We start from the raw sequence: 26,870 nt of genomic DNA on the forward strand, positions 1-26,870 counted from the left end.
GGTGGGTTTGTAAAAAATATCGGTGTCAAGTCGGTCGTCATTAATGGAGATGGAGAGGTCCAGGAAGTGGGGGAATGTGTCAGAGATGGTCCAAGTGAATTTAAGGTCAGGGTGTAATGTGTTGGTGAAGTTGATGAATTGCTCAACCTCCTCGCGGGAGCACGAGGTGGCGCCAATGCAGTCATCAATGTAGCGGAGGAAGAGGTGGGGAGTAGTGCCGGTATAATTACGGAAGATGGACTGTTCTACGAAGCCAACAAAGGGACAGGCATGGCTGGGGCCCATACGGAGGAAGTGGGAGGATTCGAAGGAGAATCATGGGGTCTTTCTGCTCTCCTCTCAGTCACTGACAGATACATCATGGGGTCAGTCTGATCTCCTCTCAGTCACTGACAGATGCATCATGGGATCAGTCTGCTCTCCTCTCAGTTACTGACAGATACATCATGGGGTCAGTCTGCGCTCCTCTCTGTCACTGACAGATACACCATGGGGTCAGTCTGCTCTCCTCTCAGTCACTGACAGATACATCATGAGGTCAGTCTGCTCTCCTCTCAGTTACTGACAGATGCATCATGGGGTCAGTCTGCTCTCCTCTCAGTCACTGACAGATACATCATGGGGTCAGTCTGCTCTCCTCTCAGTTACTGACAGATACATCATGGGGTCAGTCTGCTCTTCTCTCAGTCACTGACAGATGCATCATGGGGTCAGTCTGCTCTCCTCTGTGTCACTGACAGATACATCATGGGGTCAGTCTGCTGTCCTCTCAGTTACTGACAGATACACCATGGGATCAGTCTGCTCTCCTCTCAGTTACTGACAGATACATCATGGGGTCAGTCTGCTCTCCTCTCAGTCACTGACAGATACATCATGGGATCAGTCTGCTCTCCTCTCAGTCACTGACAGATACATCATGGGGTCAGTCTGCTCTCCACTCAGTCACTGACAGATACATCATGGGGTCAGTCTGCTCTCCTCTGTGTCACTGACAGATACACCATGGGATCAGTCTGCTCTCCTCTCAGTCACTGACAGATGCATCATGGGGTCAATCTGCTCTCCTCTCAGTTACTGACAGATACATCATGGGGTCAATCTGCTCTCCTCTCAGTTACTGACTGATACATCATGGGGTCAATCTGATCTCCTCTCAGTCACTGACAGATGCATCATGGGGTCAATCTGCTCTCCTCTCAGTTACTGACAGATACATCATGGGGTCAATCTGCTCTCCTCTCAGTTACTGACAGATACATCATGGGGTCAGTCTGCTCTCCTCTCAGTCACTGACAGATACATCATGGGGTCAGTCTGCTCTCCTCTCAGTCACTGTCAGATACATCATGGGGTCAGTCTGCTCTCCTCTCAGTCACTGACAGATGCATCAATGTGTCAGTCTATTCTCTCTTGGGTCAGTGACAGAAACACAGTGGGGTCTGTCTACACTCCTTGGAATCGGTGACAGAGACACAGTGGGGTAAATCTTACCTCTCCGTGGACTAGTTTACATCTGGTACATGGTCAGCTTGGAGTGATTATTCCCAAGTCTCTATTTCCATGATGTATGATTGTATTACTCTATGACATTACAGAAGGCAGCCAAATGGCAGGTTCGTCTCTGCACATGCTCAGTGTTTCCACCAGCTCAGAGGCTGAAACTTGATGCAGGGGATGGATGGATACACAGAGGGTCTTTCATATGCAGTGGGTGTGTGATGGAGAAACAATAGTGGGCCAGTTCGGGGGAGGGCAGTTAGCGGACATGGGAGGGAGAAGTTGCTAAATTTGGGCGACTGTAAAGTTAGCCAGCGACTGGGCATTGTGCAAAGTTGGAGGTGGAAAGCAGATTCAGAATTGAACGACAGAAATAAGGAAGGAGCGAAAGAGGGAAAGAGAGAGAGAGAGGGAAGAAGAAAGAAATCAAGAGGTGGGAAAACGTATACAGCAAGGGAGAAAGAAGTGGTAAGGGTGAAAAAGACAAAAGGAGAGATTACTGAGGGAAGCAAGAGAGGAAATACCTGGGACCTTAACAGATATCTTTGCAGTATCCTTGAACATGGGTATGATCCGGGAGAACTGGAGAATTGCCAATGTTGTACCCTTGTTTAAGAAGGGTAGCAGGCATAATCCAGGTAATTATAGACCTGTGAGCCTGACGCCAGTAGTAGAGAAGCTGCTGGAGAAGATACTGAGAGACAGGATCTATTCCCCTTTGGAAGAAATTGGGCTTAGCAGTGACAGGCAACATAGTTTTGTCCAGGGAAGGTCATGACTTACCAACTTAAAAGAATTCTTTGATGGAGTGACAAAGTTGATTGATGATGGAAGGGCAGTAGATGTCATATACATGGAGTTTAGTAAGGCATTTGATAAGGTCCCCCTGGTAGGCTATAGTGAAAGTGAAGTCGCATGAGGTCTGGGGTGTACTAGCTAGATGGATAGAGGACTGGCTGGGCAGCAGGAGACAGAGAGTAGTAGTAGAAGGAAGCTTCTCAAAATGGAGAACTGTGCCCAGTGGTGTCCCACTGCTGTTTGTGATATACATAAATGATTTGGAGGATGGTGTAGGTTGCCTCATTAGCAAGTTTGCAGATGGCACTAAGATTGGTGGAGTAGCAGATAGTGAAGGGGACTGTCAGAAAATACAGCAAAATATAGATAAATTGGAGAGTTGAGCAGAGAAATAGCAGACGGAGTTCAATCTGAGCAAATGTGAGGTAGAAAGTGAGGTCTGCAGATGCTGGAGATCAAAGTTGAAACTTTATTGCTGGAACAGCACAGCAGGTCAGGCAGCATCCAGGGAACAGGAGAGTCGACGTTTCGGGCACAGGCCCTTCTTCAGGAATGAGCAGAGAGTGTTCAGCAGGAGAAGATAAAAGGTAGGGAGGAGGGACTTGGAGGAGGGGCATTGGAAATGTGATAGGTGGAAAGAGGTCAAGGTGAGGGTGATAGGTCGGAGTAGGATGGAGGCGGAGAGGTCAAGAAGAAGACTGCAGGTCAGGAAGGCGGTGCCGGGCTGGAGGGATCCGGCTGAGACAAGGTGGGGGGAGGGGGGATGAAGAAACTGGTGAAGTCCAAGTTCATCCCCTGCGGTTGGAGGGTTCCCAGTCGGAAGATAAGACGCTCCTCCTCCGACCGTCGGGTTGTTGTGGTTTGGCGGTGGATGAGTCCAATGACCTGCATATCCTCGGTGGAGTGGGAGGGGGAGTTGAAATGCTGTGCTACAGGTTGGTTGGGTTGGTTCGTCCGGGTGGTCCAGAGGTGCTCTCTGAATCGCTCCGCAAGTAGGCGGCCTGTCTCCCCAATATAGAGGAGGCCACACCGGCTGCAGCGGATACAGTAGATGATGTGGGTGGAGGTGCAGGTGAATCTGTGGCGGATATGGAAGTTTCCTTTGGGGCCTTGGAGAGAAGTGAGGGGGGAGGTGTGGGCGCAAGTGTTGCACCTCCTGCGGTTGCAAGGGAAGGTGCCGGGAGTGGAGGTTGGGTCGGTGGGGGGTGTGGATCTGACAAGGGAGTCGCGGAGGGAGTGGTCTCTACTTCCTTTGGGGCCTTGGAGAGATGTGAGGTATGCATTTTCGAAGATCCAATTCGAGAGTGAACTATACAGTAAATGGGGAAAGTTGATGTACAGAGAGATCTGGGTGTTCAGGTCCATTGTACCCTGAAGGTGGCAACACAGGTAAGTAGAGTGGGCAAGAAGGCATACGGCATGCTCTCCTTCATCCGACGGGGTATTGAGTACAAGGGCTGGCAGGTCGTGTTACAATTGTATAAAACTTTGGTCCAGCCACTTTTGGAATACTGCGCATAGTTCTGGTCGCCACATTATCAAAAGGATGTGGATGCTTAGGAGAGGGTGCAGAGGAGGTTCACCAGGATGTTGCCTGATATGGAGGGCACTAGCTATGAGGAGAGGTTGAGTAGATTAGGATTATTTTCATTGCAAAGAAGGAGGTTGAGGGGGACCTGATTGAGATGTACAAAGTCTTGAGAGGTATAGACAGTTGGATAGCAAAAAGCGGGGGACTCAATTAACAGGGTTCAAGAGTTCGAAGAGAGGGGGGAAGAGTTTAGGGGAAATATGCATGGAAAATTCATTACGCAGAGGGTGATGGGTGCTTGGATCGCATTGCCAGCTGTGGTGGCAGGGGCGGGCACGATAGCATCATTTAAGATGTATCTAGACAGATACATGAATGGGCAGGGAGCAGTGGGAAACAAATCCTTAAAAAATAGGCGGCAGGTTTAGCTGGAGGATCTGGATCGGTGCAGGTTTGGAAGGCCGAAGGGTCAGTTGCTGTGCTGTAATTTTCTTTGTTCTTTGTTCTTTTGAGAGGCTGTCAGTAAGAGAGAGAAAGAAAGAGTGAGAGAAATATTGAGAGAGACAGAAAGTGAGAGACAAAAACAGAGTGCGAGAGAGAGAGAGAAAGACAGAGATAAAACAGGAACAATCAGAGAGATACCAACAGGAGTTAAGAAAAGACAAGGCAAGATTAAAGAGATGATTCTCACCACTCTGCTTGGTCCCAGTTCTCTTGGTGATCTCTCACACTCCTTCATTCCCATCAGGGACAGACTCTGCTCCAGGGGTTTGTTTTAGGAGGGTCTGGTTCAGGGAGGGATGGGGTTAAAGGATCAAATCTGGGATTGAAATTCAAACACTTGCCACACTCTCACACACAGAGTCATGCAGAACCACACAGATACTCAGTCCCTGCTCAGTACACATCGGCTGGCAGGAGGCTGGAAGAACATAACAAGCCAGGCAGCATCAGGAGGGGCAGGCGGTTAAAGAACTTCAAAGGAAGCCTTTCAATGTCTGCAGTCTTTCTGTCTCTAACACAGTACACATTGGCTGCCAGAAACCATTTAAAATACCCCCAAGCCCGTCATTCAAAGACCCCTCCTTCTCCGCCCAAGTCCCAGGTCAACCAGTCAACATCCAACTCCCTCTACCTGGGGCACACTTCCCCCTGGGATAGAGCACAGTCAGAGTCAGCTCAGTGGGATTAGAGAGGGGAAGGATGGAGGGAGGGAGGAGGTGTGATCGCCATTGCCTGCTGATGCTTTATTTGTATTGGAATGAACGCCACGTACATTTTCAAACTAATCGAATTGCTTTTCCTTTGGGTTTTCTGATCATCAATATAAAAATTTCAACTTGCGATTGTCGGGAATCAAACCCACGTTGCCTGTCTGGAAGGTAGTTATACTCACCACGATAGCACCCTCACTGTACGCTATAACTCAACATAATCCCCAAACACATTTAAAAACACCTTCATCACAACAAATTAAACAGAGCTGATGCTGACCCACCGAAAGTGATGTTAGACTAGGTGACAGTAACTCAGAAAAAGAGGCAAATATGAAGGAGCATTTTAAGTCAGAGTGGGAGTTGGGTCATTGGAAGGTGCAGAGAGAGAGAGTCCAGGAGTCCGTCTGAAAACGGGAATGATACCAGAGATTGAATGGAAATGAAAGAAATTACTGTTGAAAATAAATTTGCAATGAAAGAACACAGAACGTTTATAGGATGTTATTTACTCTTTATAAGAGAAGTGTTTTTCTTTACTTTTGTCCAGATGTGTGGATCAAAAAACGTGGTGAGGAAGCGTGGAGAGGACCCAGTCGATGCATGTAGCCTGTTGTGAACGAGGATCCTTTCCTCCAGGTTATTTATTTTTGTATCTGCTTCACTGTCTGACAACTGGTTACTTGGGATGATTGTAGCTTTTGTGCACCATCTTATTCCTTTCGGTTTTGCTTTTGTTGTTCAGCTTTCAACTAACTGCTGTTCCATGCTAACAGCACTTTCCACCGGGAGAAAGTGAGGACTGCAGAGACGAGAGTGTGGTGCTGGAAAAGCACAGTAGGTCAGGCAGCATCTGAGGTGCAGGAGAATCAATATACTTAACATCAATTCCTGATGAAGAGCTTTTGCCCGAAACATCGATTCTTCTGCTCCTCAGATGCTGCCTGACCTACTGTGCTTTTTCAGCACCACAGCACTTTCCACTGGCTATACTCCTGCAGTCTCTTTCATTTTGTTCCTCAGATGGAGTCATTCCTTTCCCAAGAGAAAAGGAGCGTTATCATGTTGTTGCTCTTCCTTCTTTCAGTCCATTCCTCACGTGGACCCCTCATTCCATTATTTGCTGCATCTCATGTTGACTCTGAGTTACTTGGATTTATTCATCAATTGCATTATTTTTATAACTGGATATTGCACTGCATACTTTAACAGGTCTCTGAAGTTTTTCTGTGTTACCACAAAAATAACTGCATTTGTGCAGCAGCTTAGGTTCCGTAGCATATATACGACTTGTATAAAGAGATGAAGAGCAGCCGTATCCAAGAAATAAGCAGCATTAAAATAAAATAAAATATACCCCAACCAGAGAAGTATGAAGCTGGTGGTAATGGCAAACAGTAAAACCACAGATTTCTTTCTGCTCCCTATCTCTGGGTCATTCTCTATTTTTCCCTGACCCCTTAGTCCCTTGCGCATCTTCACAGCCTCAAAGATATGTCTGACAGTCAGAACATTGATAAAGAGAATAAACGTGAATGGGAGAAATGGTGTTAAAAACATTTCAAAATATTTAAAACTTGTCCACTGCTTGGCATGATAGTACCTTTGGCTGGTCAAACAGTACCATGGAACATTGTTGATGATCCTCTGATGTTGATATCGAAAATAGTTGGGAATATTTTTTAAAGAAAAAAAAGTACAGATTGTTGCTAGAACCCTTATTGCTGTTTTTTCTGTACAATACTTAGTTTTCCACTGATGAAAACAAATGGTGACAAATCGATCAAAGGAAAAAGCAGCAGTGAACCAGACAGAGCAATCAATGGTCAAGCAGCTCAGGACATAGGTAACACAACAAACAGGAGTGATGTCCAAGAAACACGGTGGATAGTAATAGAGTCGAAATCGAGAAAGTACGATATCAAAAACAATGAACAATAGGTCAGATGTTGCCATGGCCATCAAATAACGAGTAGTACATGGAGAAAGACCACACTTGCCCCGAGCCAAGAATACAATCACCACTAAGCTAACTGTAAGGGGAAGAAAGAAAAAAAGAGACTTGAAGTTACTCCATGAACATTCTCCATGCTTGAGCCCAGTCTGTAAATGATGGATTTTAGCAGAAAGACAATTGTTGTTTCATGTCATTTGAAGTTTATAAAATCTGAACTCTTGAAATGATCACTTTTAAAAGACATAGGGAAGAACATAGTCAGCAGGTTACTCCCAGAAACATGGTCATATACTCAATGTTTTATTGATGTTGACATTGGTTGATTTCTTACATTTTAAAGGTCACTCTGACTGGCAGGAATGTCCCATAACATCACAATGTCCACAAAAAGACACCCAGAATCAGTAAAACAAACAATGGGAGACACTTAAAACAGACATAGGACATTGAACAGTTCAGCATAGTACAGGCTCTTCTGCCCTCGATGTTGTTCCAGCCAGGAGTGCAAAGTTCCTGTATTCGGTTTTGGAGCATCCACAGGTGTAATTGCCTCTAGAATTGTAGAGCGCCACTATATGAGTTACAGTACAGGACATTACAACAATCCACAATGTCCAGGAATGGATGGTCCCATAATTTGAATGAACAAGCGATCAGGCATTGAGTCCCTCCCTCTGAACAGTGAGTTAACAGTCAGCATATCCTAGGTTGGATCCTCACTGCAATCTGAAGAACGGACTGCCTCTCACTTGTCCTCCACCTGACGTTGGAATTTCAATTCAACAAAATTCTAGATTTCTAATGTTGAATGATAATGATGAAATGGTGGTCAGTTATTGGGAAAAAATACCTTATTCACTAATATCCTTTCGTGAGGTGAGTCTGTCATCCTTACCTGATCTGGCCAAGACTCCAGATCTACAACAACCTGGTTGACTCTTATCCACCCTCTGGGCAATTAGCGAAGGGTGGCAAGTGTTGGCCTAGCCAGCTACACCCTCATCCCTTCAATGAATAAAAGGAAATGGAGCTCCCCATGCACAGCTACATCCCTGATACAGATGACAGCTCCCTTTTTAGATCACACCCTGGGATTGGATCTCCCCAAACTGAGTCCATTATCACAAACAAGGAATGATCCACTTAACATTAGATCTGTTTTCAAAGATAAGGAATCCTTCACTCAGCTCAGTGTAGTTACCTGGAGTAGAAAACACCATTAGCCCAGCACAGACAACTGAAGCTAAAGGATTTGTCTCCTGGCTTTAACATCAACAAAAAGGGCGGCATGGTGGCTCAGTGGTTAGCACTGCTGCCTCACAGCACCAGGGTCCCAGGTTTGATTCCAGCCTTGGGCGACTGTCTGTGTGGAGTTTGCACATTCTCCCCATGTCTGTGTGGGTTTCCTCCGGTTCTCCAGTTTCTTCCCACATTCCAAAAAATGTGCATGTCAGGTGAATTGGCCATGCTAACTTGTCCATAGTTGTTAGGTACATAGGTCAGGGGGGGTGGGTTACTCTTTGAGAGTCGGTGTGGACTTGTTAGGCCACAAGGCCTGTTTCCACACTGTAGGGAATCTAATCTAAAAAAAAAAGATTTAGGAAACTGATTGAACTCAACAGACAATAGACAATAGGTGCAGGAGTAGGCCATTCTGACCTTCGAACCAGCACAACCATTCATTATGATCATGGCTGATCATCCTCAATCAGTATCCTGTTCCTTCCTTATCCCCATATCCCTTGATTCCACTATCCTTAAGAGCTCTATGCAACTCTTTCTTGAAAGTATCCAGAGACTTGGCCTTCACAGCCTTCTGGGGCAGAGCATTCCATACACCCACCACTCTCTGGGTGAAGAAGTTTCTCCTCAACTCTGTTCTAAGTGGCCTACCCCTTTTTTTTAAACGGTGTCCTCTGGTTTGGGACTCACCCATCAGCAGAAGCATGCTTCCTGCCTCCAGAGTGTCCAATCCTTTAATAATCTTTTACGTCTCAATCAGATCCCCTCTCAGCCTTCTAAACTCAAGTGTATCCAAGCCCAGCGTAAGATAGTCCCGCCATTCCAGGAATTGACCTCGTGAACCTACGCTGCACTCCCTCAACAGCCAGAATGTCCTTCCTCAAGTGTGGAGACCAAAACTGCACACGATATTCCAGGTGCGGTCTTACCAAGGCCCTGTACAGTTGCAGAAGGACCTCTTTGCTTCTATCCTCAATTCCTCTAGTTATGAAGGCCAGCATGCTACTAGCTTTCTTCATTGCCTGCTGTAACTGCATGCTTGCTTTCATCGACTGATGTACAAGAACACCTAGATCTCGTTGTACTCCCCTTTACGTACCTTGACTCCATTTAGGTAGTAATCTGCCTTCCTGACTCGGTAAAATAAGCAATTAAATGGATTATCCATTGGGATAGTTGATTCTCTGGATTTGGCAGAAACTTAGCACCAAGCATCCAACCTTCCACCTTGGACATTTCTTCAGCTCTCTGCCATATGGGACATTCCCCTGGACACACACCACCCCTCAGAGTCAGATATCTTCTTGCAGATTTGGGAACAGTGGGCCAGCACTCATTGCCCAGCTCTATTCACCTTTGACATAATATTTGGAGTTCTGCATGTTGAACATCTGCATTGCCTGGAGTGCAGGAAAACCCACCGCATGTTTTTGGGGGAGAGCTGCAGAGTTTTTAACCCATCAACAGTAATGAAATGCTGATTTATTTCCAAGTCAGAATGAAATCTGGCTTGAAAACCATCTTGCATGTAATGGTGTTTCTATGCCTCTGCTGACCCCCTTTTTCCAGATGGTGGAGGTCACTGATTTGCAAGGTATTGCCAAAGGAGATGTGGAGTGTTCCTGTTTTGCAGTTTGTTGGTCATATTAGTTGCTTGTCATGGTGTTATTGGTGAAGGAAGTGAATCCTGAATGTGGTGATTGGCACGCCAATCAATCAGGTGTTTGTATTGAACAATGTGGAGCTTCCTGAGTGTCCCACTCAGTATTGTTGGAGCTGCATTCAACCTGAGAGCATTCTATCCCAGCCCTGAGCTGTACTTTCTGTGTGGTGGACATGGATTGGAGAAGCAGGCAGGGATCTTATTGTCACAGTAGTCAAAGTGTCTGATACGCTCCTGTGGCCATGGCTCTTTTATATCTGGCTCAGGTCATTTTCTTGTCAATAGTTGCCCAAGTTATTGACAGTCCTGTGTTCAGTGATGGTATTGTTATAGTAAGTCAAAGGGAAATTGGTAGATTCACACATTTTGAGTTGGCAATTGCCTGTTGCTTGTGGGATATGAATGTTACTTGTCAATTATGAGCCCAAGTTAGATGGTATCACACTATATATAGACACAGACCTTTCATTATTAATGAGTCATAAATGATGCTGAATATTGTGCAATCGCAAGAAAAGCTCTTCAATTCAGAAATGACAATGAAGGGTAGGGCATCAATGAGGCAGCTGCAAATTTTGGGCCCAAGATCCAACTCTGAAGAATTCCTACCAAGACATTCCACTGCTGAGATGATCGATCTCCAACATCCATAACCACCTTCGCCTTAGTCAGGATGATACCAAAGAGAGTTGTAATCACGTTGATGCTGGTTTTTTTGAGAGCTCACAATTGTGAATATGTGTTCATAACTTATACATTTAAGTGTTGAACATTTCCTTTTGGTCATTAAAATACAACTGTAAAAATAGGTGCACCCGACTGAGGAACGGATAATCAATGCTTCTGTAAATGCCAGTCAAACAATTTTGAGTTTGTCACACTTCAGAGTTAACATGTGGTTGTGTCGGACAGTGAGAGGCTGTGGAAGAGAAATCGTCAAAATGTGTGACGGAGTTTGGACACCTGGACAGAATCCGAGTGTTTGATATTATCACTAAAAGAATAGAGAAGCTCCCAATTATGGAAATGGATTTGTGGCCTCTGTTAGTGACATAAAATGCATAGATGGTGAGCAGAATCAAACAGTTTTGCCTGAGGTAAAATATCTCATTAAGATTTTCTGTATTTAATGTGCCATATTCTCCGAAGCTAGTGTGCTTCCAATTAAACCTGTTGGACTATAACCTGGTGTTGTGTGATTTTTAACTTTGTACACCCCAGTCCAACACCGGCATCTCTGAATCATGTATAATATTGCAGGCACTAAAGTTGGTTATCTGATAAAAGAGACATTTTTATTCCTATTACTTCTTTTAATATATTGCCTTAAAACTGATTGATGTACCATCCTCATCAAAATGTCCTCTTCCCAAGGAGGACACACATCACAATTAAAGACCAGCGATGACTGGAAAACAGATTCAAAAATTTGTTAATCTAAATTTAGTCAAATACTGTCATGAAATGGTGGCAGCACTTCTAGCTCCATATCCATCCCGATTAATGTTGATATCATGAATTAGAGTAACCATAACTTGTAGTTTGTCCTAACCGTGCTGGGATATTAATCAGTCCCAAAAATATCATTTAAGTAAACATTATATGTCTATGGGAAAATAAATTGAATGAACACTGCTACTGTTCCTTTCACTTTCTGCTTAAACAGTCACATCCGAATATACTCAACCAACTGTAAAAGTGTTCCCACTCACAATCCATCAACTTTTCAAATTGCATTGTCAGCTCCATCAGTGAACTGACCAGAAATGAGAAATATAATATAAACAAAGCACTGCATGGTTTCAATCAAGATATGGTCCTAGTTACAACTGTGGTCAGATATTCCATTTCGCTCATTTCCCCACAAAGTTAAATTCGATAGTCATAGATACTCCTCATTGCACAAGGCCTTTGAGTAAATTGTTCTTGTCCAGTTAGTAACCCACACTCAGTGTAACTCATCACTTTGAGAGATGATCCCAGTAACACTTGAATACTGGGTAAGTTGTTCCCTTTTGTTTAGGAACCCACTCTCAGTAACATTTGAATTGAGAGATGCTCACTGAATCACATTGCCACTGGAACCGGTGTTAACGGTTCTGCAGTGAAAGATATTCTGATAATACTGACAGTTGAGGGTACTCTCCTGTTAGAGCTCCACACTTACTATAATGCTGCCTTGACAGACACCCACAGAAAAGCAGGAGCACTGGATCAGAAATTCCAATTTGAATGGTTACGTACACTCAGTACAATTCTACAATGACACATCTTCCTGACAACATGAGGCCACAACAATCAGAGGGTCCAGCTTGAGGTTCGTGATCCCCATTCAGTACAATCTCATGATCAGTAATACCTTCACTCAGAGTGATTCCTGGAGATCGGGATCATCAGTGCACAACATTCCAGTCAATCTCTGGATAATGCTGAGTGCCTGGGAACTACAGATAGCGTTTTTCTTCCTCAGTTCAGGAATTACACCACAAGCATAGTTTGGAAGTATTAACTCCATGCATTGATATCACACGTGAAAAACTCAAATTAACCCATTGATGTGTCCTCACAAACACCATGCCCCCATCCATTGACTAAACAGAACACACAAGATAGTCAAGGCCATCCATGCTGATCCACTCTCGGTCCAACCCGTCCAAGCCGACCAGATATTCCAACCCAATCTAGTCCCACCTACCAGCACCCGGCCCATATCCCTCCAAACCCTTCCTATTCATATACCCATCCAAATGTCTCTTAAATGTTCCAATTGTAACAGCCTCCACCACATCCTCTGGCAGCTCATTCCATACACGTACCACCCTCTGCGTGAAAATGTTGCCCGTTAGGTCTCTTTTATATCTTTCCCCTCTCACCCTAAACCTATGCCCTCTAGTTCTGGACTCCCCAAACCCAGGGAAAATACTTTGTCTATTTATCCTATCCATGCCTCTCATAATTTTGTAAATCTCTATAAGGTCACCCCTCAGCCTCCGGCACTCCAGGGAAAACAGCCCCAGCCTGTTCAGCCTCTCGCTATAGCTCAGATCCTCCAACCCTAGCAACATCCTTGTAAATCTTTTCTGAACCCTTTCAAGTTTCACAACATCTTTCCGATAGGAAGGAGACCAGAATTGCATGCAATATTCCAACAGTGGCCTAACCAATATCCTGCACAGCCGCAACATGACCTCCCAACTCCTGTACTCAATACTCTGACCAATAAAGGAAAGCATACCAAACGCCTTCTTCGCTGTCCTATCTACCTGTGACTCCACTTTCAAGGAGCTATGAACCTGCACTCCAAGGTCTCATTGTTCAGCAACACTCCATCAGACCTTACCATTAAGTGTATAATTCCTGCTAAGATTTGCTTTCCCAAAATGCAGCACCTCACATTTATCTGAATTAAACTCCATCTGTCACTTCTCAGCCCATTGGCCCATCTGGTCCAGATCCTGTTGTAATCTGAGGTAACCCTCTTCGCTGTCCACTACACCTCCAATTTTGGTGTCATCTGCAAACTTATTTACTGTACCTCTTATGCTCACATCCAAATCATTTATGTAGATGACAAAATGTAGAGGGCCCAGCACCGATCCTTGTGGCAATCCACTGGTCACAGGCCTCCAGTCTGAAAAACAATCCTCCACCACCATCCTCTGTCTTCTACCTTTGAGCCAGTTCTGTATCCAAATGGCTAGTTCTCCCTGTATTCCATGAGATCTAACCTTGCTAATCAGTCTCCCATGGGGAGCCTTGTCGAACGCCTTACTGAAGTCCACATAGATCACACCTACTACTCTGCCCTCATCAATCTTCTTTCTTACTTCTTCAAAAAATTCAATCAAGTTAGCCATGCTGACTATCCCGAATCAGTCCTTGCCTTTCCTTGTACATCTTGTCCCTCAGGATTCATTCCAACAACTTGCCCACCACTGAGGTCAGGTTCACCGGTCCATAGTTCCCTGGCTTGTCTCTACCGCCCTTCTTAAACAGTGGCACCACGTTGGTCAACTTCCAGTCTACTGGCACCTCATCTGTGACTATCAATGATACAAATATCTCAGCAAGAGGCCCAGCAATCACTTCTCTAGCTTCCCATAGAGTTATTGGGTACACCTGATCAGGTCCTGGGCATCTATCCACCTTTAACCGTTTCAAGACATCCAGCACTTCCTCCTCTGTAATCTGGACATTTTGCAAGATGTCACCATCTATTTCCCTACAGTCTATACCTTCCAAATCCTTTTCCACAGTAAATACTGATGCAAAATACTCATTTAATATCTCCCCCATTTTCTGTGGTTCACACAAAGGCCACCTTGCTGATCTTTGAGGTACCCTATTCTCTCCCTCGTTACCCTTTTGTCCTTAATATATTTGTAAAAACCCTTTGAATTCTCCTTAATTCTATTTGCCAAAGCTATCTCATGTCCCCTTTTTGCCCTCCTGATTTCCCTCTTAAGTATACTCCTACTTTCTTTGTATTCTTTTAAGGATTCCCTCGATCTATCCTGTCTATACCTGACATATGCTTCCTTCTTTTTCCTAACCAAACCCTCAATTTCTTTAGTCATCCAGCATTCCCTGTACCTACCAGCCTTCCCTTTCACCCTGACAGGAATATACTTTCTCTGGATTCTTGTTATCTCATTTCTGAAGGCTTCCCATTTTACAGCCATCCCTTTGACTACGAACATCTGCCTCCAATCAGCTTTCGAAAGTTCTTGACTAATACCGTCAAAATTGGCCTTTCTCCAATTTAGAACTTCAACTTTTAGATCTGGTCTATCCTTTTCCATCACTATTTTAAAACGAATAGAATTATGATCACTGGCCCCAAAGTGCTCCTCCACTGACACCTCAGTCACCTGCCCTGCCTTATTTCCCAAGAGTAGGTTAAGTTTTGCATCTTCTCGAGTAGTTACATCCACATACTGAATCAGAAAATTGTCTTGTACACACTTAAGAACTTCCTCTCCATCAAAACCTTTAACACTATGGCAGTCCCAGTCGATGTTTGAAAAGTTAAAATCCCCTACCATAACTACTCTATTATTCTTACAGATAGCTGAGATCTCCTTACAAGCTTGTTTCTCAATTTCCCTCTGACTATTGGGGGCCTATAATACAATTCCAATAAGGTGATCATCCCTTTCTTATTTCTCAGTTCCACCCAAATAACTTCCCTGGATGTATTTCCGGGAATATCCTCCCTCAGCACAGCTGTAATGCTATCCCTTATCAAAAACACCACTCTCCCTCTCTTTCTATCCTTCCTGTAGCAGTTGTATCCTGGAATATTAAGCTGCCAGTCATATTTCCGTAATTGCTATGATATCCCAGTCTCATGTTCCTAACCATGCCCTGAGGTCATCTGCCTTCCCTGTTAGGCCCCTTGCATTGAAATAAATGCAGTTTAATTTATTAGTCCTACCTTGTCCCTGCCTGCCCTGACTGTTTGACTGTTTGACTCACTTCTGTTCCTAGCTGTACCCGTCTCAGATCGATCTCTTTCCTCACTATCTCCCTGGGTCCCATCCCCTACCCCCACCTTACTAGTTTAAATCCTCCCGAGCAGTTCTAGCAAATGTCCCTGCCAGCATATTAGTCCCCTTCCAATTTAAGTGCAATCCGTCCTTCTTGTACAGGTCACTTCTACCCCAAAAGAGATTCCAATGATCCAAAAATGTGAATCCTTCTCCCATACACCAGCTCCTCAGCCATGCATTCATCTGCTCTATCCTCCCATTCCTGCCCTCACTAGCTCGTAGCACTGGGAGAAATCCAGATATTACTACTCTTGAGGACCTCATTTTTAAATTTCTGCCTAAATCTCTGTAATCTCCCTTCAGAATTGCAACCTTTTCCCTTCCAATATTGCTGGTTCCAATGTGGACAATGACCTCCTCTCCCCCATGAGAATATTCTGCACCCTCTCTGAGGCATCCTTGATCCTGGCACCAGGGAAACAACACACCATTCTGCTTTTTCTCTGCTGGCCACAGAAACGTCTGTCTGTACCTTGGACTACAGAATCCCCTAACATAATTGATTTCTTGGAAGCTGACGTACCCCTTGTTGCATTAGAGCCAATCTCAATACTAGAAACTTGGCTGTTCGTGCTACGTTCCCCTGAGAATCCATCACACCCTACATTTTCCAAAACAGCATACCTGTTTGAAATAGGTATATCCACAAAAGACTCCTGCACTAGCTGCCTACCTCTCTTACCCTTCCTGGAGTTAACCCATCTATGTGACTGTATCTGAGATTTCCCCCCTTTCTATAACTGCCACCCATCACATACTGTTGCTGTTGCAAATTCCTCATCGCTTCTATCTGTCTCTCCAAACGATCCACTCGATCTGATAAGATTTGCATCCAACAGCATTTATGGCAGATATAATCCACAGTAACCCTTAAACTCTCTTTAAACTTCCACATCTGGCAAGAAGTTCATATCACTGCAAAGGCCATTTTTTTCTCCTTCACAGTCTACAGACCCAGAAAATAACTCCATCTTATTCCTCTGCAAACAACACTTTCTAGACAAGCCGGGGCTGGTGCTCAGCCAAACCCCATCAATGCGGCCTCAGGGCAAACCCATTCTGCACAGTTTAGAGATACACACAAAGTCATAGAGATGTACAGCACGGAAACAGGCCCCTCGGTCCAACCCGTCCAAGCCGACCTGATATCCCAACCCAATCCAGTCCCACCTGCCAGCACCCGGCCCATATCCCTCCAAATCCTTCCTTTTCAAATACCCATCCAAATGCTTCTTAAATGTTCCAATTGTACCAGCCCTCCACCACATCCTCTGTCTGCTCATTCCATACACGTACCACCCTCTGCTGCACATTACTGAGGAACCTTGTAATTGACAAACTGTTCATTTTAAACTCAGTAAGTGAGGATACAATCACTCACTTCAGTATTTGCCTTGCTAAATGGAAATAAAACAATTACCAGTCATAGGTCAAAATATTCAGTGCAGAATTTTATACAGTACAAGACTTACCAGGAACACTAACAACGGTGAGAATGACGTAGCATACTTTAGTGACCATTTCCCTTGGAAAATGCATTTTGTTGTTTGTGAAACAACCTCTCCCTTCCTGCTGCTGGCAATCTGTCAGAATTGGAGAATTCTCTTGGAATTGTAGCTGACACAGTTCCAGCAACTTTATTTTGAATCGTGTGGTATCTCCACTGGGAAACCATGATTACATATTCAGTCATTTTTTAAACATTTTGATAAAATAGATTACGACAACAGGCTTATTTTAATTATGTGGCATCATTCAGATTTATGTCTGTATTTGAATACCCCAAAGACTGGATTAATCTGATCCAATTAGATCTTAAATGCAACTTGCAACTTGTCTTCAAGCAACAAGATTTGTATTATTTCACACTCTATCGGTCCCATCAATATCTCAATATCTTCTGATATTCTGTTCAGTGAAGCCTTTCATTTTGCTGAGGTTATTCAGACATTCAGTACCTCATGCTGTTGAGCTCCTTGAGAGCTGTTCTACTGCACACTGCTATCCCACTGCTGTTCTTGTTCATTCAGTTTTCCAACTCATTTGGGAAATTCTATCTGTGAACGAGCACTCTAATACAGAAACTGAAGGTGATACTGACACAACAACAGCTAACACTTAACTTAAGTAATATACTTCTCAAAACAATATGAAAAAAATAAACTAAATCAGAACATTAACTTCAGAATTTTACAAGACAGAATCACATCGAACTGAGGATGCCTTTTGGCCCATTGTGTTTGTCCCACCAAAACTACACTAAATCTACCTCAGTCCCAATTTCCAGCACTTGGTCCATAGCTTTGAATGTTAAACATTTCAAGTGCTTATCCAAGTACTTTTTAAAGGTTATGAGGTTTCCCATCTCAACTCCCCTCCCAGGCAGTACATTTCAGATCCCAACCATCCTCTAGGCAAATGATCTTTCCTGCAAACCTTCTGGCTTTCAAATTAAATTTATGCCATCTTGTTATTGGCACTTCAACTTGCTGTTTTCTATTCTCCTTGTCCATGCCCCTCTGAGTATTATCTGTCTTGATCTCGAAAGAAACTAGCCCAAGCTTATCCCTCTTCACTGCAGATTACTACAGCCCCAGCAACATTTTGGTGAATCTCCTCTGCACTTCCTCCAGTGCAATCAGATGCAGTGACCAGTACTCCTATTGTGACCGAACCTGTACTGCTTGTACATCTTGTCCTGCTCCAACAGGACTTCCCTACTGTTGGCTGGGGAACAGCCCAGAGCATTGGTGGTTTTGCAGAAGAACCAGGAATTAAACCACAGCTCGTAAAACTAATCCGATCCATATGAATGGTCAGGAGATGTAAGTTCTGCAGATCTGTTATCCAATCTCAATTATACTTAATTTGCAAAAACTTGAACTTTATCTGCCTCTTGTTTATTACATGGATTTGATTGTTTTAAAATTATCCCCAATAAACATGAAGTTCAGTGATTACAATCTTATACTGGTCACAAGAAAAATGTAGAATACTGCTTGCCCTCGAATGTGGAAATCATCTTTCTTATTTTTCATAAGAATATGAAGCAATCAGAGCAAGAACGAAGGGCTTTTGCCTGAAACATCGATTATCCTGCTCCTCGGATGCTGCCTGACCTGCTGAGCTTTTCCAGTGACACACTCTCGACACTTGGCCTGTCAAGCCTGCTTTGCCATGCTGTATGATCACGGCCGACCTGTCCCAGGCCTCAACTCTCTTTTACATGCCACCTCCCCATAGCGCTCAACTACTGAATATTTCAAAATCCGTACCCTCTCTTTCAATATTTTGTGATCTGCCCTCCATAATTCTCTGGCATATAAAATTCAAGACATTCACTACTCTTTGAAGAAGAAATTCCATTGCATCTCAGCTTTTTAATTGACTGCACCTTATGTTGTAACTATGTTCATTAAATAGAGGTTCCCCTACTATTGGAAATAGTTTCTCAACATTGGTTTAACACCCTCAAAAGCTTGTATGTTTCAATAAGGTCACACCCTCATTCTTTTGATTGTAATTTATTCTAACAAATGAAAATCTAACCTATTTATCTATTTTTAATCTGTCAACCCCTCATCTCCAAGTCATTAATGTAGATGGTAAATGATTGAGACCTAATTCTCATGGCACTCCACTTTCCAACTTGAAAAAGACCCTTTAATTCCAACTCTCTGTTAACCAAATGTCAATCCATGCTAATACATTGTCCTCCGTAATGTAGCTTCTGCTTTGTATAATAAAATTTTCTGTGACATCTTATCAAATGCCTTCTGGAAATTCAAATACACTACATCGAATTATTCATTCCCTTTTATCAACTGCTTTTTAAATCCTTGAAGAACTCTAGCAAATTTGTCAAACATGATTGCCTTTCAGGCAATCATGTTGATTATAATTTTCCTGCCATTTCTTCCTTAATAATGGATGAAAAAATATTTTCAATAAGGAGGTATAGTTAACAAGTTTACAGATGACACCAAAATTGGAGGTATAGTGGACAGTGAAGGGTACAATGGGATCTTGATCAGATGGGCCAATGGGCTGAGGAGTGGCAAATAGAGTTTCATTTGGATAAATGTGAGGTCCTGTATTTTAGATTAGATTAGATTCCTTACAGTGCGGAAACAGGCCCTTTGGCCCAACCAGTCCACACCGACCCTCCAGAGAGTAACCCACCCAGACCCATTTCCCTCTGACTAATGCACCTAACACCATGGGCTATTTAGAATGGCCAATTCACCTGACCTGCACATCTTTGGACTGTGGGATGAAACCCACACAGACACAGGGAGAACATGTAAACAGACAATCACTCAAGACTGGAATCGAACCTGTGAGGCAGCAGTGATATCCACTGAGCCACCGTGCCACCCCTTTTGGGGAAGTAAATCTGGGCTACAAATAATGGGAAGGTCCTAGGAAGTGCTGCTGAACAAAGAGACCTTGGATTGTAAGTTCATAATTCTTTGAAAGTAGAGTTGCAGGTAGATAGGATAGTAAAGAAGACGTTTGGTATGCTTTCTTATATTGGTCAGAGCATTGAGTATAAGAGTTGAGAGGTCATGTTGCAGCTGTACAGGACATATGGAATGAGCTTTCAGAGGAAGTGGTGAAGGCTGGTACAATTACAACATCTTAGTTGTCTGATACTTTTGGGATGTTTGCAGTCATCTCCACCATAAAGACTGATGCAAAATGATGCTTTAAATTATCTGTCTTTTGCTTGTTCCTCGTTATCAATTCCCTAGTCACTTTAGCTATTCACTTTTTATAAACCCTTCCTGCTTGTTCTTCTATTTCTTACCAATTTACTTCCATAATCAATTGGAAAATTGTGTGCAATTCAAGTCTCCTTCCTATTGAAAGGACGTTATGAAACTTGAAAGGGTTCAGCACAGATTTACAAAGATGTTGCAAGGGTTGGAGGATCTGAGCTATAGGGAGAGGCTGAATGGGCTGGGGCTGTTTTCCCTGGAGTGTTGCAGGCTGAGGGGTGAACTTTTTGAGTTTTATATAACCATGCGGGGCATGGATAGGATAAATAGACGAGGTCTTTCCCCTGGGGTGGGGGAGTCCAGAACTAGAGGACATAGGTTTAGGGTGAGAGGGGAAAGATATAAAAGAGACCTAAAGGGCAATGTTTACACCCAGAAGGTGTTGTCTGTACAATTACAGCATTTAAATGGCATCTGGATGGGTATATGAATAGGAAGGGTTTAGAGAGATGTGGGCCAAGTGCTGGCAAATCGGACGAGATTAGTTTAGGTTATCTGATCAGCATGAACGAGTTGGACTGAAGGGTCTGTGTCCGTGCTGTACATCTCTATGGCTCTATAACTGTTGGAAGCTCATGTCCAGTATGCCTTCCTTTCGCCTTCAGGGATCTCTGGACAATCACCTCAAGGTCTTCCTGTTCCTCTGAGCTTGCTAGTGTCCTATCATTCATCTCTTGTCTTGTGACTTCTGCCAAAGTGCATCACCTCACGCTTTTCAGTGTTAAATTTCATCAGCCACTGCTCTGCCCATCTGACCAGACTTCATTTCTATCTATAATCCATGACTTTATTCCTCGCTGCCAACCACCTGGTCAAAATTCCTGTCTTCCACAAACTTACTCATCATTCCCAACTAAACTCCTGCAACCTCACTACTCCCTTTCACCCTCACACTCACACATAGCTACATCATTTATAAACAATAGCACACTGATCCCTGTGGTATGCCAAAAGACACCAGTCTCCAAATACACAACTAGGCTTCTGTCAACATCCTCTGCCTCCTCTGACTGAGCCATATTGCTGAGTTAGTCTGGATGCCATGTGCTTTAACCTTTGTTATCAATTTCCCCTGTGGGACTTTATCAATAGCTTTGCTGAAATCCAAAAAAATTACATCAATTTCCCTACCCTCAGCTATCAACATAGTTAGTTCCTTGAAATCTCCATCAGATTTGTTCAGCATGACCTCCTTCTGACAAAGTCATGCTGACTATCCCTGATCAAACTTAATCTCTGAAAGGCAGAATAAATCTCTCCTTCAGAATGTTCTCCAACAGTTTCCTTCATGCTGATGTGATACTCACTGGTCTATCTCTACCACCCTTTTAGTGTCATCTGAAAATTTATTCATCATATCCACTATATTTAAGTCCAAATCATTAGTCCAAGTCACAAACAACAATAGTTCCAGCCCTGAGATCTACAGAACCCAGTGAAAATGGACATCCATTCATAGAAACATCATTTTACAGTTAGTGTCTGCTTCCTCCCTCTCAGCAATTTCCAAATCCAACTTGCCACTTTACTTTCAAACTCATGGTCTCTTACTTTCATGACCTGTCGACACTTAGGGGCCTTTTGAAAAAGAGACCATGTCAAAAGCATTGCTACTGCCCAAGTAGATAAATGTAAAGCATTGTTCTTAAAAGCACTGTTTTTCTCCACCTCCAACTACTTGATTAATCGAGCAGAGGCTGATAGCCAAGTTCCATACCTATGAGAATGGCCTCAACTGGGACCTTGGGTTCATGTTACACTATAGGTGACCCCACTACACGATACACTCTCACAAATATAAATTCATGCACACCCTTACATACTCACATACTCGCACAGACCCTCTCTTATACACACACTCTCTCTCAGACACATGCACACATACACCCCCTGAGAAACACACATATACACACACAGACACATATACACACACAGACACACACACACACACACACACAAACGCACACACACAGTTGAATTTGCATTTCCAGCATTGTAATTGCAGGTACATTCTATTTTGTTTGAAAAACATACAATCTGCAGGCAGTCAATCCATGTAACATTTTATAAATTCCTACTTTCAAAATCGAACCAGTCTGACTCAAGACTGGGATATAGGCAGACTCTAACCTCACACCTTTATTACACCGCCTGAGTTAAAATGTCATTATTTTTGAGATGTCATTATAAAATCTTGTTATCTCGAGAATGTGAAATGAAAGATGTTCTCGATTTACATATTAATGAACTGAAACCTGCAAGAGATGAAAGACAACATAATCTAAGTTTGTTCAATACATTGTATTAGTTGCATGCATGACACTGTGATCTTTTGCTATAAATTCTGTTTCTTATTATCTTGCTCTACAGCCACCCGATGAAGGAGCAGCACTCTGCACACTAGTATTCACAAATAAATCTATAGAACAAAGAACATTGTACAGTACAGCACAGTCCAGGCTCTTCAGCCCATGATGCTGTGCCAAATATTTATCCTAATCCCTCTACACACCCCTCAATTTACTGCTGTCCATGTACTTGCCCAGCAGTCACTTAAATGACACTAATGTATCTGACTCTATTCCCACCGCTGGCAGTGCAATCCATGCACCTACCACTCTATGTAAAGAACCTACCTCTGGCATCTCCAACAAACCTTCCTCCAATCACCTTAGAATTATGACCCCTCACGCCAGCCATTTCTGCCCTGGGGGAAAAAAAAATCTCTGGCTATCTACGCCTCTATGCCTCTTTTATGCCTCTATCAAGTCACCTCTCTTCCTTTTTTTAAGATTAGATTACTTACAGTGTTGGAACAGGCCCTTCGGCCCAACAAGTCCACACTGAACCCACCCAGACCCATTCCCCTACACCTAACACTACAGGCAATTTAGCATGGCCAATTCACCTAACCTGCACATTTTTGGACTGTGAGAAGAAACCAGAGCACACCCACGCAGACACGGGGAGAATGTGCAAACTCCACACAGAGAGTCACCTGAGGCAGGAATTGAAACTGGGTCTCTGGCGCTGTGAGGCAGCAGTGCCAATCATTGTACCACCGTGCCGCCCTTCTTTTCTCCAGTATGAAAAGCCCTGGCTCAATCCATCTCTCCTCATAAGACAGGTCCTCTATCCAGGCAGCATCCTGGTCAATCTTCTCTGCACCCTCTTGAAAGCATCCGCATCCTTCCTATAATGAGATGACCAAAACTGGACACAATATCTAATCAGGGTTTTGAAGAGCTGCAGCAAAACCTCGCGGCTCTTAAACTCAATCCCCCTGTTAAGGAAAATCAAAATACCATATGCCTTTGTCGTCATTGTTTTTACCTTTGTCAAATTAGATTAAAGTTAGCAGGGATCTGTGAGAGCTGACATCACAAACCCAACAAAATCTTATAACAGCTTGATCTAACAACAATTAGACATTATAAAACTATCCTTGAAAGTTGCCCCCAGGTTGACAGGGTTGTTAAGAAGGCATACAGTATTTTAGCTTTTACTAATAAAGGGATCGAGTTCCGGAACCATGAGGTTATGCTGCAGCTGTACAAAACTCTGGTGCGGCTGCACTTGGAGTATTGTGTACAGTTCTGGTCACCGCATTATAAGAAGGATGTGGAAGCTTTGGAAAGGGTGCAGAGGAGATTTACTAGGATGTTGCCTGGTATGGAGGGAAGGTCTTACGAGGAAAGGCTGAGGGACTTGAGGCTGTTTTCGTTAGAAGACGGTTGAGAGGTGACTTAATAGAGACATATAAGCTAATCAGAGGGTTAGATGTGGTGGACAGGGAGAGCCTTTTTCCAAGTATGGTGACGGCGGGCATGAGGGAGCATAGCTTTAAACTGAAGGGTGATGGATATAGGACAGAGGTCAGAGGTAGTTTCTTTACTCAGAGAGTAGTAAGGGTATGGAATGCTTTGCCTGCAACGGTAGTAGATTCACCAACTTTAAGTACATTTAAGTTGTCATTGGACAAGCATGTGGACGTACATGGAATAGTGTAGGTTAGATGGGCTTCAGATTGGTATGACAGGTCAGCGCAACATCGAGGGCCAAAGGGCCTGTACTGCGCTGTAATGTTCTATGTTCTATATGTTCTATGTAAGAGGAAGATATCAATTGTTTGCAATTTTTTTCCAAGTATTGTGCTTTACAGAAAGACAAGATTTTTATACTTAAGTTCTATCAGCTATTTATAGATTTTATCATTAGATGTTCATTATTAGTAAGGCCAATGCATTGAATTTTGATATGTGTTACCCTATTGGCTTTCCAAAACATCGAGTTACACATGTCATTCTATAACCTTGTTTTTGCATAGAAATGTTTTGTTTCGACTAACAGTAGTATTTCAAAACATGTGAGGAACCATTTAATCAAATTCTGACAAGGCTTGCCAAGGTTCGTAAATTCAGCCTCTGTCATGTTTGCTAAGTTCAGCACTGTTTCTGACCTTTAGCCATAGTCTTTTAACTTATTGTGTTATAACCAGGAGTTGGCCAATTTTCCCATCAGACAATCTTAACTGTTTCCCACAATTCTATACTTTCTTAACACCCCTATCAACTTGGCTGGCAACTTTGAAGGATCTATGTACGTGGACCCCAAGATCCCGCTGTTTCTCCACACTGCCAAGAATCCTGTATGTAACTCTGTATTCGGCATTCAAATTCGAACCTCCAAAATATTCATATTTTCGCACATATCCAGGTTGAACTCCTGTCAATGCCTTGTTGTAGCCGGTAACAGTCCTCCACACTATCTATAACACCACCAACCTTTCTGTCATTGGAAAACTTACTAACCCATCCTTCCACTTCCTCATCCAAGTCATTTTTAAAAATTATAAAGAGCAGAGGCCCAAGAACAGATCCCTGTGGGATGCCACTGGTAACCGACCTCCAGGTGGAATACTTTCCATCCACTACCACTCGCTGTCTTCTTTCAGCCAGCGAATTCTGTATCCAGTTGGAGTATAACTTGGTGTTGTGTGATTTTTAACTTTGTCCACCCCAGTCCAACGCCGGCACCTCCCCATCAATCTTTCTTCATTACAGTAATTTCTCAAAAATGGAATTGTTCCCCAAAACCTCTTCTGCATTTGCCTGAAGGTGTGCACAATTTTTCTAAGATATGATACCCAGGACTGGGTGCAGTATTCCAGCTGAGGCCAAACCTGTATCTTACACAGGTTGATAAATAACGTCCTTGCTCCTATACATTATACATAAATTAATGAAGCCTGAGATTAGATGGCCAATTAAAACAATCAGACAGCTTGCCCTGTTGCTTTACAGCAGCATCAAACATTCAGAGATACCTGTGAAAGCACAGTAGGTCAGGCAGCATCTGAGGAGCAGGAGAATCAATGTTTCTGGCCAGAGCCCTATATCAGGAATTATGTTCTATGTTCTATGTCTGTTTCCTTGCTGTACGTCTCTATGACTCTATGACTCTATGTCCCAAAATACAGAAACTGGCAAATTGTTTTGAGCTCAAGCCAGCACAAAAGGAAAACAGTCCTGGGGCCTTGTGCAGGAAGCCTGCCTGGCCTTGAGGTGAAGGATCCCTGGCACAGGAACTGTGGTGAGAAGCCAGAAAGAATGGGGCATGAAAGCTGGAAAGCTCGCCCAGAGATTGCTGCAGCTGCCTGCAGCCTGGAGGGCCTCCGATCAGGATAAGGTTGCTGGGATCTGGTCAATCCAGGAAAATCTATAGACTATGATGGAGCAAGAGCTCTTCCACAAGGAACAGGACAGAACGTTGCAGGAAGACCTCCCTCACATGGGGCAGCTCAAGTTCCAATTAGAAAGAGCCCATTCCAGTCAGAGGAGGGCCATTGGGGACTGAGAAACAGCCTCAGGATACAGTGACAAGCTGGAAGGAGAGTATAGGGAGCTCCAAGCAGCTGCACGTGCCCTGTCAGCCTGCAACACTGAGCAAAGTACAACAGGCCCTCATAGGAAGGGCCAGCACCAAATACAATCCCTAGGGAACTAGGTCTGCCCAGAATGGCATCATGTGGGCCTTTGGGGATCCTACCTCCCCAGGGAGATAGCGAGAAGCCCCACACTGACACATCCACACCCACCCATAGATGGGGACTCAGTCCCTTTCTCCCAGGTAACTGCACCTTTTGCCCCCATCCCTGACCCACAGCCCAAATCAGATCCCATGATTCCCGCGGTTACCCAGCGTCAAACAGCTGATGGTCACGTGACGTACAGAACACCCATTGCAGTCACCCAGCTGGTGGGCAGCACCAGAAAGAGGATTCTTTTTCATTCTCCCTCAGACCCAGATACCTTTTTTGGATGGGAATGTCCGACAGTCTGTCATTCCCAGATTGGACACTGAGGAACAAACTGAATTAAACACCTTGTACCTTAGTCCAGCAGGCCATTCAGGCAGGGAGGGGGACCTTTGATGAGACAAAGCCCATCGGGCGAGATACAGCAGACCCCATTGAGCTGCTACATAACTGCAGTCAACAACAAAGTGAACACCCCATCAACTTTACCCAGAAGCTCTGGGTCCAATTCGTGCAGGTTTTCATGGACTCACCTCTCTTTGCGATGAGAGGTTTGGTCTGATCACTTGTCTCCCATGCCTTAGAAAGAGGGAGA

The 26,870-nt window shown here is 43.8% G+C and overlaps 1 protein-coding gene across 1 annotated transcript; it reads right to left on the reverse strand.

Moving 5' to 3' along the window:
* Positions 1-6,189: 6,189 nt before the first annotated feature.
* LOC148137363 (putative G protein-coupled receptor 139) lies at positions 6,190-16,996 on the reverse strand. Its single transcript, XM_087982904.1, has 2 exons — positions 16,930-16,996; positions 6,190-7,076 (listed from the first exon to the last, which is right to left on the reverse strand). The coding sequence occupies exons 1-2, from the start codon at positions 16,994-16,996 to the stop codon at positions 6,190-6,192; spliced, it is 954 nt and encodes a 317-aa protein (XP_087839030.1).
* Between the last annotated feature and the right edge of the window lie 9,874 nt (positions 16,997-26,870).

Source organism: Chiloscyllium plagiosum, unplaced genomic scaffold (assembly GCF_037043375.1).
Source record: "Chiloscyllium plagiosum isolate Xiang-an unplaced genomic scaffold, Cpla_swu_hap1 HiC_scaffold_44, whole genome shotgun sequence".
Classification (NCBI taxonomy): Eukaryota; Metazoa; Chordata; class Chondrichthyes; order Orectolobiformes; family Hemiscylliidae; genus Chiloscyllium; species Chiloscyllium plagiosum.